Below are 14,399 nucleotides of genomic sequence, written 5' to 3'. Positions count from 1 at the left end.
GTCATGGAAACATGTCTGGGGACTTACAGAGACCATGGGTGGGGAAGCTGTCACCCAGAGCAGCTCAGACAGTCTTCCCCAGCCTCTCTGGAGCGATGGTAACATCTGGGGGCAAGCATCTCTCTGCTCCAGGGAGCCCAGCTCTGCTCTCTGGGCTCCAGGGATTGACCTCAGTGGTGGGAAAGGCCCACATTTCCCAGGCTCTTCCAGCAGCTGCCTTATTCCAGATCAATAGCCCACTGGCAAAGACTTGTTGCACCAGGAGCTGGAGTCAGGCAGGTCTGTGGACTGGGGTAGGAGCACTGAGGACATAGGGAGTCCTGACCTGACTTGCCAGGATCAGGGCAAGACCAGTTTTGAGAGACACCCTCCCACACCCGAGTGGGGCAGATGGCAGCAGCAGAGCCTCTGTGAAAGGCAAAGGCTGCTGCAGGAGGAGAGGGTCAAAAAACGGAAACGAAACGGAAAAGGGCTGCTCCTGAGACAGCCATGCAGCTGCGGAGGTGGAGCAGCAGGCAGGTCACAAACAGCCGCGCATGAGGAAGTGCTGGGACACCAGCCAGCGTGGCCAGGCTGCAGCAGCTCCAGGTGCAGCAGATCTTTGTTAAGAAGGACCAGGAGCAGAGGCAACCAGAACTGCGGGGACCTCAGCCAGGACCTGGAGATCCCCTTTGCAGGAGTCGTCTTCCAGCCAAAACTTCCTTCTGCCAAGGTGTGGGCACTGTCTGGAGTGGGGGGGGACGGGGCAGCAGGATGGTCACTGTGGGGACCATGTACTAGGTGGCACCGTGGTCCTGGGGTGCTCTGAGGCCTGGGTGACCATTCCCAGAGCCCCCAGCAGTGGGAACACTGATGCTGGCAAGGCTGGACTGTCTGGGACTGCAGGGTTTGGGGGGTGCTGGGGTCCAGGGCTGCCATCACAGCACAGGGATGCTCTGGAGGAGGAACGACCCGGTCCCTGCAGCACCAGGGCTGCTGAGGAAGCTGAGTGGGACCAGCAGATAATGTGCTGAGGCTTCCTCCTGCACAGCTGCAGCTGCAGGGCTGGGGTTGCTCCATTGCTATCAGCCCCTGCAGAGCCCGTCCATCCCTTCTCCCTCCCTTATTATTGTTTGCCGGGAGGAAGCAGCTCACCCAAGTCCCACCTCAAGATTTTAACCCACTGGTGCCTGCCCTGCTCTCGACTCCCATCAGCCAGAGCCAGGCAGGCTCCACATCTGCCCTGGGAGGATGGTTTGGTACTGGGAGCTTGCTCCGGGCTTTACCTCCCTGGCAACCAGAAGCACCCTGTGACTCATCTCCCCTAAACCACATTGTCTCCCATGGGTGTCCCACAACCCCTTTTGGAGAGGGCAGACACTGGCATTGCCACCTCTAAGGCCCTGAAAATTTTAGATGCCAATGATTCCCTCCTTCCTCTCTCTTCCCCTTTTTAGCTGGTTGGATCCTGTCTTCTGCTTCCTCTGGAAGCCCCCTGGTCTGCTGGGGGGCACCATGGAGACAGCAGCTTTACCAGCTTCACACAGACTTAACCCAAACCCCTAATAAGGGGTTTGGAGGAAATCCATATTGGGGAAGAAAAATGCAGCACTTCTCCAGCTTCATTTGACAGGCTGGGATTTAGTCAACCCCCCGGATGTCCAGAAGTGCTCCTTGGGGAAGTGGAAATCAGACAGAACATCTTAGCAGCTTTCTCCAGATTATCATCTTCTCACACAACTGAGCTCTGCCAAACTGTCCCCATTTCTCGACTGGCAAGGAGGGGAAATCAGTATCCCATCAGCACAGGCTGGGCTGTGCCCTCCCTGGTGATGACCACCGAGGGACATCTTTCCTGAGCATCAGTGTTCCTGCAGGAGCAGAGGTAGGTCAGCCATTGCTGAAGGAGTGAGCAGAGATGCTCCCTGTCCCCTGTGAATGCACCACACATGTTGATGAGCCCATCACATGCCCCGGTGCCCCCTAAGAATAAACCAGCCTGCTCTGTGCCCTGGGGCCCTGACACTGCCACACCCAGGGATCTTCAAAAAACCACCAGTTTGTTTGGGAGCACAGGAGGGTGCACCCATGGGTCACAGAGAAGTCCTCACCCTTCCTCCCACAGCTGGGCTCTGCCCATGCCTGTGCCCCCAGGGATGCCCACAAAAGGGATGATCCCTTGGCCATAGCACCCAGTCCTGCTCTGCAGGGTCCTGCCAGGGGTTTGGAGCAGGTCAACCTCTCCCTGCCCATCCCATGGCACCAGCTGGGCCTGAATTTCCAGCTTTTGCAGAACAAGTTCCCGGGTGGCTGCACTTGGAGCGGGCACAGTGCCAAGGTGCCAGTGTGCCTGACCAGTGCTGCGAGTGTGTGAGGGGGCTGTGGGAATGGTGATGAGGTTCAGCCAGGCATGCCCAGGACAGGAGTTGCTAGAGGGGTCATCTCCTCAGGCCCCAGAATGTCAGCCCACAAATATATCTGTTCCAACTCTTGACCCAGACCTGCTGCCCTGGAGCATCTCCCCCCACTTTGTTGTCCCAAGGGGAAGTGGAGTTAAGACCCTGTGATGGCAAAAACAAGGATCCAAGCTTATTCTAATGAGTTCTCTCCCCCATGTCCCTCTCCTTGGAGCCAGGGAAGTGACGCTGGGGAGGAACTTGGCTCCTCTTGTTTGTTATTACAGGATAAAATTACCCTTTAAAGCAGAGCCAGTGCTGTCAGGGCTACATACCATCCCAGAACATCGCTCCTTCCAGCGGCTCCACACACTTCTGGTTATTGTGCTTGCACAGAGCCAGCCCAGCCGCCGTCACAGCAAGGGGGGCACAGGTGGGGTTATCCAAAAAAGAGCTTCCAGGCTCTTTTCCCACCCTGGGAAGTTTGGAAGCATAGGGAAAAGACCTCTCTCTGAAGAGAAGAACGTTTCTGATTCTGGGATGTGTGGAAAAGAGGAGCAGAAAGCAAGGGCTGGGAGCAATGAAAGGGAAGGGGGGAGGTGGATGTCATTGGGGTGTTTTGGGGTTTCTCTTATCTCCTGGGATGCTCAGTCTGGCTCAGCTGGGGACCCTGTGGATAGGGCAGCCTGCTTGTAGCCACTGTGTGCAGGCTGGGTAGTGGTGTGCAGCTGGCACTCATCTCACCACCCCACAAGTCCAGCAGCAGCTCGGCATCTCCAGGCAATGTGCAGATGGGAAGAGGGCTGGCTTCTCCTTTGTGCTCCAGCCTCTGTCCCTGGGGGTCCCAAATCCAGGGGACCCCTCTCTCCTGTGAGCTGGATCCCCAGGAGACACCCCAGCACCCCAAGGCTTTGGAGGACATGGGGTTTTCTTAGCAGCAGCCTGGCCATCCCACCCAGACCTCTGGAGGTGTCTGGGGGCTTGCTCGGGGTATGACTGCCCCATGCTGAGCCATGACGTGCCTGTGGGGTGGAGGGGAAGGAAGCTGACCCGGTGGAGCCGGGCCAGGGAGAGCTTCCTGGCAGGGAGCTGCAGCCTTCAGTGCCTTCCGTGCTGCCGCAGATGGCTCCAAGCAGGATAGAAAGCAAGGCAGAGGGCTGTGCGAGCCCTTTCCAGCCGCTCCCCAGCCTGGCATCCACCGGCTCGGAGCTGTTCAGGAGGCAAACGCCAGCTGGGGCCCTGACACTGCCACCTCAGCGGGGTGTCCAGGGAAGCCTGACTCATCCCCAGCAGGAGAATCTGAGACTTGCGCATGTAAACAGAGCTGGCCCCCACATGCCTGGACGAGACAGATACAGGAGAGACCTACTGGAGCCACAGCCTAGCACATGTGTGAATGGAGGCATTCACACATGTGCTAGAGGCATGAACAAGAGCTGGAACGGGCCCTGCTCAGGAGCGTCACTTGGGTGGGAGGATGTGGCAGTCCCCCCTCTGCTACCCCTACCCCACTGGCAGCTTTTAGCAGCTCGTTTTAATCCTGTCTTTCTGTTTGACTGCCACTGTTTTCCTCCAGGGCCTTCTTTCCCAGCACAAATCCATTTGGGCCAGCAGCTCAGGAGAGGTAGAATAGCTGCAGGATGACCAGGGCAATGGTGGCCTCACCACCTCTGGAAGTATTAAAAAAACATATGGATGGGACATCTGGGGAATGTGGTTTAATAGTGGGCTTGACATTGTGGGGTTAATGGACTTGATGATGTTAAAGGTTTTTTCCAACCTTAATTTTTCTGTGAGAGCAAAACTCCTGACATGCCACCCCACAGTACCAGCTTCAGAAGAAGAGTGCAGCCTGTGGCATCAGGAGGTTTCCCTGCATGTTGTGCTGGGATGGAGAGAGCATGGAAATGCCAGTCTGGGAGCACAGAGGCTCCCCAACAGTGCCTGTTCCATCTCAGGAGCAGGGATCACTCAGAAACCTCCCAGTTATTCGACACACTCTCCAGCACGTGATTTCCCTTGGGTTTAGATGTGCCATGCTGTGGGCTCCAGGCTGGGAGAGCTGTAGGCCAGTGGGGAGAGGAGATATCACAGTCACTTCCTATCCTTGCTTACCCTGCACAGCCGGTTTCATTTCCTTAATCCCCATCCCAGCATTTTCTTTGTTGTTTTCTTTGGAGGGGAGGGAGCTTTGCTGGAGGCTGCTGCTCACTGCAGTGAAGGAAGCACTTTCACACTCTGGGAGACCAGTGTGGACTGGTCTGTTCCCAGGTGGACTCACTCTGCTCTTGGGTGTAGCAGGCGCTGCTCACCGGGGGACAGGGACCCCACCTCAGCAGTGGAGCAGATCAGGGTGTGTGTGGGATTCCCTGCCCTGCTTGGGAGGACTATATTTACATGCATTTGCATACAGCTCTGCCAAATTTGCGGACTCAGCTCTGCCAAAACACCTCGTGCTCCGAATGGCCTTTTGCTCTCACATCCTTACAGCACCAGCTTTGGGGCAATGTATTCCTACCTCAGCCAACTGGATTGGCCAAGCTTTGCTTCATCTGGTGCAATGCTGAGTCCTCGAGGCTGCAGACACCTCAGCTGTGCCATTGCCCAGCTGTGCCAGTTGCCCTGCCACTGGCTATGTCTGCTGGGCTGGGCTGGTTTCTGGGCTTGCCCACAACCTCAGCCTTCCTGCTCAGTGTTGGACAACAGCAAGGGACTGTAGGAATTTTGTGAATCATGGATACTTTTGGAGTGATCCTGTGGGTGTGTGTGTGAGCTGGTTCCTGCTGTGCTGAGATGGGCATGGCTGCCTGCTTGCAGGAGGTGGAGTGGTCCCAGGGGATGTTCAGCATCCCAGGCTGAGCTGGGATAGCAGTTGGAGATGCTGCCAGCAACTTTCCTGGGGTGGAGAAGGGAGTTAGGAGGGGGGACAGCTGGTTGGTGGCCAGAGAGTCTGCACCAGAGCTGTTCTGCCGCTCCTTACCCTCCTGGCACATGCTGAGGCTGAATCTGATGAAGTCACAGTCTGGATGTCCTGGCTTTGCTGCAAAGCCCTGACCTGGATTCCAGATTGCTGGCCAGAGTCTGGGAGAGCTGACCAGCACCCAGTGCTGGTGCACACCGACTAGGTTTGTGGCCACTTCGGGGGTATCCTATCTTCCCTTTTCCTGGCCCCATGGGCAGGCAAAGTGCTGGGACGTGCAATTCTGCCCCATGGAAAAGGACAGGCTGGGTCAGGGCCGTGCCCCAGCCTGCTGCTGCTGTGAGCTGGCCCCGAGTGTGTAGGGGAAGGTTTTCCAGCAGAGCTCAGAGGACCTGCTGGCACAGCCTTTCTGTGCTGCCGGCCAGTTCCCAAGCATGGCCAGGGCTTCGGTGAGTCAGCTGGAGCAGCAGCTCACATTGCTCATGCTGCATCAGCGCCGCCCTGGCTCCCTTAGCTTTTACCAGGTTGTGTTTTCCAAAAATGCACAGCTGGAGGGATGGGGAGCTCAGTGCTGGGATGCTGGGTGCTCATCTCCAAGGTGGTGGCAGGGATAGTGGCAGGCTCTGTGGAGGCACCTCAGCTGCTCACAGGGGTGGTGGCTGGGCTCTGAGTGTGCTCAGCATTTGTGGCTGTCGCAGTGCAAGGCTTGGAGCCCCGGCATCTGTGTGCCTTGCTCCAGCGCTGAGCAGGAATGCTGAGCATGCAGCAGCTCCAGCCTGGAGCCGAGGGCTGGCCTCCAGCCCTCCAGAGAGAGGGGAGAGGAAGACATGGCTCCAGGCCCAGCCTGCAGTGAGAAGAGCAATTTGGGCAGAGACCCGCAGTGTGGGGCTCCGCCGACAGCTCAGGCCTTTCTCTGCACCTCGGCAGGCGGCTGCAGGCAGCTGGCACGGCTGCTGCTGAAGCTGCCAGGAGGAGGGGAATGTGCTTGGAGTGGTCTTGGGTCACCAGGCTCTGGAAAGGTTCGATCCTGTGCTGGGAGGAGCTCATTAATGCCAGCAGGTTCTCAGACAAAGTGCCCTTGGGCTCAGGGACTCTTTCCTGCACCAAAGCCCAGCTTCCCAACCAGACTGCTGGGAAGGCTCCTTCAGTGACAGGAGTCCAGGAGTATCCATATCCACGCTGGGAGGGTTAGCCCAAGAGTATCTGTATCCATAATGAAAGGATTAAACCAGGAGTACCCATCCATAGCCATGCTGGCAAGATTGCCCAGGATAGCCCAGGAGTATCCATATCCATAAAAAAAGGGTTAAACCAAGATTATCTGCATCCATGCTGGGAAGGTTAACCCAGGAGTATCCAAATCCATGCTGGAAGGTTTATCTCCTTCCTGCCAGCAGGCACCATAACTCCATAAATCCAGGAGGGAGTTTTGGAGGGCAGGCAGGCCAGGGGTGCTGCCGGAGCTCAGGCAGGAGCCTGTCCTTGTTTTTGTTTGCCAAGCTGGTCCATGCTGAACAAGCTCCCAGAGCAGCCAGTGCAGTGTGCCAGCTCTGACCTTGGCACAGGGAGTGCTTGGCTCCCCAACCCAGCCTGGCAGGGCAGGCAGGCGTGTGGCTGAGGGGAGAGTGCAGTCCCCTCTCCTGCTGTCTGCAGGGATACAGCTGCTCCTCAGCAGCAACCAGGAATGGGGCTTAACTTGGGATGGTGGTGCATAGGTAAGTGGAATGTGGTGGTGTGGGTCAGTCTACCTCCAGGCACCCCAAGTTTTTACTGAGAAGGTGGTCAAACCCTGGAACAGACTTCCTGGAGAGGTGGTCGATGTCCCAAGCATGTCAGTGCTTAAGAGGCATTTGGACAGTGCTCTTAACTTTGTGTCAGACCTAAAGTGCTCAGGCACTTGTTCCCAATAATCCTTGGATGTCACTTTCAACTGAAAATTTTCAGTGGTGACACCACATACAGGGTGTGGGTGGGATCCAGCCCCCCACTTGATCCAGGTGGGATGCTGGATCAGGTGATGACAGAGTGGGACAGTGGTGCTGACCACACAAAGCACAAGGTGGGTCACCCTGGTGGTACAGGGATAGTGTGGCACTGGGTTCAGAATGTATTGAGAGCAGCCATGAGGAGAAGGGCTTGGGGGTGTTGGTTGTGCAAGAAGCTCAACATGACCTGGCCATGTGCACTGGCAGCCCAGAAAGCCAAACTTACTCTGGGGTCCGTCCTCAGCAGAGTGGGCAACTGGCTGAGAGAGGAGATTCTGCCCTTCTGCTCTGCTCAGATCCTATCTGCAGCACTGCATCCAGTCTGGGGCCCCAAAATAAGAAGGATGTGGACCTATTTGAGCAAGTCCAGAGGAGGCCAGGAAGATGCTTAAAGGTCTGGAGCATCCCTGCTGTGGAGACAGGCTCAGGGAGTAGGGGCTGTTCAGCCTGGAGATGAGAAGGCTCCAGGGAGACCTTGGAGTCCCTTCCAGTACCTAAAAGGGCTCCAAAAGACTTGAAGAGGAACTTTATACAAGAGCACAGAGTACCAGGACAAGGAGGAGGGTGGCTTTGAAGTAACAGAGGGCAGGATTAGGTTGGATATTAGAAAGAAATTCTTCCCTGTGAGGGTGGGGAGGCCCTGGCACAGGCTGTGCAGTGAAGCTGTAGCTGTCCTGTTCCTGGAAGTGTTCAAGGCCAGGTTAGATGAGGCTTGGAGTAACCTGATCTAGTGAAAGGAGTCCCTGCTCATGGAAGGGGGTTGGAACTGGGTGGTCTTTAAGGTCCCTTCCAACCCAAATAATTCTGGGATTCATCAACCACATGGCTTGGTGGATCCACCCTGGCAGCCTCTCCCTGTTGGCCTTTTGTCTTGGTTTTTCCCTGGTGGCCTCAGAACCTGCTGTCCCTTCTCCCATCTTTGCCTCACTTCTCCTGTGTAACAATGCCAGCCTGGAGAACTGGGCTGGGAGCTGGGACGCCCTGGTTCTCACTGAGTAATCTTGGCAGCAAATGCTCTGCTCCTTGGTGTGGCCCCAGGAGAGTGAGAGTGGTGCAATGATTTCCTTGTCACTGATATTGCCCTGCTCCACTGGCTCCAGGACATGACGATGGTCTAATTAGTGTTTCTGCATCACAGGGCTGGCGGGAGCACTGCACAGCCTTGTCCTTGCATGGAGGATGTCTCACCAGGGCTGCAAAGCTTCAGTTCCACTTAAAACTGGGTCGACTCAGTAGGATTTAGGACAGGTAGGAGAAAGATGGTCTTGGGAGAAAGGAGAGGAGCAGGATGCAGCTCCCCAAAATGCATGTGGCTTCCTCACCCCTCCACCTTCAGGGATGCTCAGAGGTGCCACGGTTTAGGAAGTGGACCAGTAGCTGTTGAAGCAGCGCTGTGTGACTGCAGCATCCCTTGGGTGACAGCCTGCATTTAGACTGCTGCTGCCTGTCCCTTACTTGGTGAAGCCAGGAGTGCTCTTCTGCTGCTTCCCTAGGATGCTGGAAGCTGGTGGGATGGGGAATGTGGATCAGTGCCCAAGCTCTGCTCCCCCAGATTGCATTTTCTGATTGGCAAAGGTCCAAGCATGGCTCAGTTGGATGCAGGAGCTGGGAGGGGGGGGAGGCAGGGTGGGGTGCCGGGTGTCACAGTGTTGGGAGCAAGGATGTTTGAGTGTTCCCTCTGCCACAGACTGATTGACTGCACAGCCTTGGTCATGTCACTTCACTGCTGGAATGTGAAACATGCCCGGGGTCCAGAGAGCACTGAAGCCTGGGAGGCTGTGGCCCTTGTGGGGGGAGACGGGGGCGGTGAGGGAGGAGGTATTGCTCCAGCCATTGCTCCCCCGGCAAGGGGAGGCTGTGGGCACTGTGTGCGCCAGGAAGGCCAACAGCCGGGGCCGAGCAAGCCGGGCTGCCCCCACTCCCCTCGCCCTGGGGGAGGTGGGATCCTGCTCCGGCTCACGGTGGGGCTTGTGGACCCCCGGGGAATGTTGATGGGCCGGCGGGTCTGGAACCCCCGCAGGGCCGTGGCGGCGGCGGCGGTGTTGGTGGTGGCGGCGGTGGCGATGGCGGTGTCGGCAGCGGTGTCGGCAGCGGTATCGGTCGCCTCGGGGAGGGAGGTGCTCCCGTCCATGCAGCTGCCATTGGCGCTGGCTGGGCCGTGGTTTCCTGCCGAAATCACATGGCTCCCGCGTTTCCATGGAGAGAGCCGGGGTGGGCGCTGCCAAGAGCCTGCACGAACTCCCCGCTTGCTCCCGTCCATGGGAGTGGAACAAAGGGGATGCACCGAGCCAGGCCCGCTTTCGCCCCGCGCCTCGCCCCCCGCCTCTCCTGGGACATGTGAGTGCCACCCGCACCTCCGCACCCCGCGGTCACGGGAGGGTCGGGGGGAGCGGGTTTGGTGGCCTTAGCAGGGCTACACCCTTGGGGGGCCACGTCGCCGCAAGCCACCGCCCGCCCGCGTCCCCTCTGCCACCACCCTCGGTGGGCGCCCCACGCCGCGCTGGGGTGTCCGGGTGTCGGAGGGAGGGCGGGGACGGGGACACGGACACGGGGCTCCGCTCCTCCGCCCCACTGCGGATCGGAGCGATCCTCCGCGCTCCGGCCGGGACCGTGGCCGGAGACCCCCGGAGAAGGAGCCGCCTGACAGTGGGATATCAGGGAGAGCAGCCGCAATGTCACCCGGTGCCCCCCAGACCCTGTCTGGGATAGATCAGCTTCCCCGGTCACTCTTTCACTCCCGGGTTTGGAATGACGCTGGTGGCACGAACCGTGCCCTGTCCCGAATCCCTCGGGACTCCAGGCAGGGGTACGGGCAGGGGTACGGCGGGCGAAGGAGAAGCTGCCCGTGCCCATATAGGGCCGTGCTCGAGCGCCCGCGGACTCCAGAGCCCTGGATCCCGCGGGAGAGGCTGCAGCCATCGACCCCCATGGCAGCCCCGCGCCGGGCGGGACCCGCTGGGCTCCCCAGGGACCTGGGTGCACCGTGTCAGCTGGGTGCTGCCTCCTCCTCCCCTCCAGGGTGACGGGGGGAGGAATGCTCGGAGGAATTAATGAGACAGATCTCGCTTTGTTGCTGGCCCGATCCTCCTGTCTCCCAGCCCTTCCCAGCCTGCCAAGAAGTGCTTGGGAAGGCCTCGCACCATTAACCCTTCCCCTGCCGCACCTCCGGCTATCCCAGGGCATGCAAACAGCCTCAGCGGGTTTTGCCCTTGCCGCATTCCCAGAGGAGACTCCCGAGGGCACTGGGAAGTCCTGGGCATCCTATAAACCCCATATCTCCCGTCTCCTGGCCTCACTGCGTCCCCCGGGCAGGGCTGGAACGGGAGGCTGTGACGCCGCGCAAAATCCGGCAGTGCAGGGCTTGTCACCGGCTTGTCACCAGTGGCGCTGCCTCCTCTCGGCTCGTGAGGGTCCCCGGTGCCTTGCCACGGTCCCCTGGGTGGAGAAGAGCTGTAGTGGCATGGTGGTATCCCTGCCATGGTGGTGGCTGAGTCCCCATGGAGGACATGTCATGATGGGGTTGAGCATGGAAATGGGGGCAGCAATGGACATGGCAGGGATGGGGGATGTCGGGGGGTGCAGCTGAGAGGTGTTGGGGTGCAACCAGGGGATAACTGTTGATCTGCAGTGAGGACAGTGGTGAGGAGACTGGGATATCTCTTTCCAAGCCTTGCTGAGGCTCCTGGTCAGAGCTGCTGCTTTGCCCAGGACTCCGCTGGCTGGGTTGCAGCAGGATGCCTGCGATGGCCATTGGACAGGAGGAACTGGATGGGCGTAGGGTGTCCCCCAGGAATGCCATCAGGCTGGGATCCAGAGCATGCCCGTGGCTGAGGCTCCTGCCATGACACTGACCTAAAGGACAGGACCCTGGGAAATCCATGGTGGGCAGGGAGCAGCTGGCATTTGAGATCCCCTGGGCACAGTGAAGGCAGCCCAAGCCCTGGCTTTGCGTGGGCTGAGGCCAGTGCTGGGCTGGGACGAGCTCCCCGCCGCGTGCTTTGGGTTTATTTATAGGGCTGCCATTTATATCGCTTCTATTTCTGCTGCCGTGTGGGGACTATGCGAGGAAGCGAGGGGGGAGGGCTCGAGTCTGCCACCGCCCCGTGCCCAGCCCCTCCAGGAAGGGATGCTGCCGACAGCTTCGGGCCAGCCTGGCTGGGGGTAGAGCCTGGCTTGGCACGAGGGCTGGTCCTTCTCCAGACCTCAGGGCATCCGCTTGTGGAGAAAACTATGCGTTGGGCTCCCAGGATTTTTTGAAGTTGGCTTTGCCAGTTTTAGCAGAAAGTATAGTCCAAGAAGTCAGCTGTAGCACTATGATGGGGGTGACCACCTGCAGCTCTAGGACCAGCTGTCCCAGCTCAGGACAGATCACTTGGTCACTTACTGTGCTTCTCCTTCAAGCTGTGGCTGTGTGTCTTCTTGCCAAAATTGTCATCTCCTGCCTTCCCCAGGACTCCCCCACGGCTAAGAGCTATTTTGGTCCCTCACCAGGCTGATTCCATCTCAACAAACCTTTTGGGCTAGCCATGACTTTTGACACTGACTGAGGCTAGCCTATGTCCTTTCCTGTCAGGTTTCCAGCTCTGGTGACATTCCCAGCCACTCAAAGATGTCTGTGGCTGGGGAATACTTGTCCAAAACAGTCTGAAATAGCTTCTTCATCACCTTGGCCTGTGGTGCTGGTGCCACTAAGGCAGCATTGAATTGGGACTGGTGGCTTCTCCAGGGGCTAGATGGGCTCAGATTCAGTGCTGGTGATCCCTGGGAGCAAGGAGAAGCTGGAGAATTTCCCTAGGACTCTCCTGGCAGGATGTGGGATCTATGGGAAGCTGGTCTCCTATCCCGTGCAGGGCAGGGAAGTGGGAATAACCTGCTGGATTTTTCTGCCGGTGGACAAACTGGCCGTGGCTGTATGTGTGTGTCCAAGCATGGCTGCCCAGGAGTGTTTGCATGTTCAGCTGTTGTGGTTGGGGTGGGGATGCCCGGGGCAGCTCCCCAAGCCTGGTACGAGGAAGGCATAAAGGGACACGGCCAAAAAGGAAGCACCTGAGGCATTACACCCACAACATCCCTGCTACAGAGGAGGGATTGAGGCAGCCACCCTGGCAGGTTGAGCTGAGCCAGAGTGGTGAATATGCAGGGAAACCTCCTGAGTTGAAAAGTCACATGGAGATGTCCCCTTCCTTGCACCCACTCCCTATTCCCAGCCCAGCCAGGAACAGGGACTCATTTAACTCAATTACTACCCTGGCGCTGCTGGCGTGGCTTGTGCCCTTCCTTTGCCCTCCCTTGGCAAGGTGTCCTGAGCTGTCAAGCCCCGCCAAGTGCCATGCAGGGTGCTGTGAGGTGCGCAGAGGCCATGGCTGATGGGATGTGTCCTTCTCTGTTACCCTCTGCCACTTTCGGAATGCCTGACCCTGTCTCCTGCCTGCTCCTGGTGGTCTCCCCAAGGGTGATGCCCGGGATGGTGCCATGCCAGGCACCTCACCCATGTGTCAGCTGCCACACAGATCCCCCTGGGACTGCAGGCTACGGAGACCCAGAGTCCCCACAAGCAGCACAGCCTGGCTGTCACCCCTCTACGAGGGAAGCCTGGAAGTCCCTCACTCTGTGTGACACCGGGGAAAGCCCCTCCCGCAGCTGGGGCAGCTTTAGCGTGGCTTTCTCATTAACCTTTAATGAGAACAAACAAGCTGGCATGGGCCGGCGCTGCGGGCGCGCTGCCTGGCCGTATGCCGGCCGCTGGCTCCACACGGCTGCCAGCCAGTGCAGGCTTTGCACAAGGATGGTTGGGGCCGGGGCGGTGCCGGCAGTGATGCCATTCCCTGGGGGGAATCAGCACGGGGTGAAAAGCCGGTGGTAGCCACTGCCCACGGCAGCGGCCAGGATGGGACTCTGCCCGTCGGTGGGGAGAGCCAGGGGGATGCATCGTGTCTGGGAGAGGTAGGAGACATGGTTTTCATGCAGCTTCTGGAAGGCTGGGGTGGAGATGGGCTTTGCAGTGTGCAGGGCTGCTGGCTGCCCATGGCCTGTGGCACTAGCACGGAGGCTGGTGGACACCTGGGATGGTTTTTCTTTGGATGCTTCTCAGAGCCAGCCCAGCCTCACCAGCTTCAGCTGTTCTCCCAGTGTGGCTGACACTGTGCACCCACCCAGGCACTCACCTGGGCACTGGGACCTGAGGGTGGTCTGGGTCACAGCACTCTCTGTTGACACTGCTGCAGCCTCAGCTCTGCAGGCCTGACTGTGGCTGGCTCCAGAGCCACATGTAGGTGCCCACAGTGGGGCAACCATGCCACCATACGTGGGAGCCCCTGATGCTTCTTGTCCCCTACGGGACCTGCAGGGAGGGGACCTGCTCTGGGCTGGGGAAGCAATCCCACAACAGGCTCACTCTCTGGGGAAGGGGTTAACTTTGTGGGAGGACCTCATATCTGCAAGGACCCCCAAGACTGTCTCAGTGCTTTTCCTCCTGAACCTGTCCTGACCTTGCTCTAAAATCAGCAGCAAACAGGAAAGGAGCCTGGGAGGGAGGTGTTTCTTCCTGCTCCAGTGACGTGGTGAGGGGCAGCTGATCACAGCCTGGTCAGAGCTGGCTGCTCCAGCCTTTGTCCGACCTGGAGGGGGGTTGCAGTCTTAGGTACTCCCAGGACCACCGCTGAAGCATGGTGAAATCTGTGCCACAGAGTCTCCTGGTTGTTATGGCACTAAACAGGGAGTTGTGGGCCTGAGAGGTGCTGCTGGCTGCTGGGATTGGCATGGAGGGCAGGTGGGTCTGCCACACTGTGCTGTGGGAGCTGGACCCCCATGGAAAGCATGACAGACATTCCCAAATGGGAATTGCACCCCAGCACCTTTGGAGAGCCCTGTGAGGAAGCCCTGGCTGAAGCGAGCTCCTCCAAGGCTTTGGATACTCAGGATACAAAATAAGGACTTTTGAGCAAGGAAACCCTTTTACCAGTGGCTCCTGGGTCTTGGAGAATGCCCGCAGGCATACCACGGGATTGCATGCTGTGGGAAACCTACAGCAAAGCCACGGTGGTTTTATATATACATAAATATAACTATATATATTTATTACATTTGTATGTACTTATATTTAAACCCAAGCAATGCAGA

General features: G+C 58.3%; 1 protein-coding gene across 5 annotated transcripts in view; it reads left to right on the top strand.

The window, feature by feature from the left end:
* Nucleotides 1–553: 553 nt before the first annotated feature.
* RIPOR1 (RHO family interacting cell polarization regulator 1) overlaps nucleotides 554–14,399 on the top strand; it is a 31,372-nt gene continuing 17,526 nt past the window's right edge. For 3 of the 5 annotated variants that reach the window (XM_030227533.2, XM_018914842.3, XM_018914837.3), the window contains exon 1: nucleotides 9,483–9,617. In XM_030227533.2, coding sequence (XP_030083393.1) covers nucleotides 9,539–9,617 — 79 coding nt within the window. In that variant the 5' untranslated portion in view covers nucleotides 9,483–9,538. Of the gene's footprint in view, nucleotides 713–1,436; nucleotides 1,865–9,482; nucleotides 9,618–13,139; nucleotides 13,224–14,399 lie in introns of those variants that run through there. The other 2 variants (XM_018914838.3, XM_018914844.3) reach the window with 2 other exon arrangements.

This window comes from Serinus canaria, chromosome 11 (genome assembly GCF_022539315.1).
Source record: "Serinus canaria isolate serCan28SL12 chromosome 11, serCan2020, whole genome shotgun sequence".
NCBI classification, from domain to species: Eukaryota; Metazoa; Chordata; class Aves; order Passeriformes; family Fringillidae; genus Serinus; species Serinus canaria.
The sequence above is the reverse complement of the archived record's forward strand: the minus strand, read 5'-3'. Positions and strand labels throughout refer to the sequence as shown.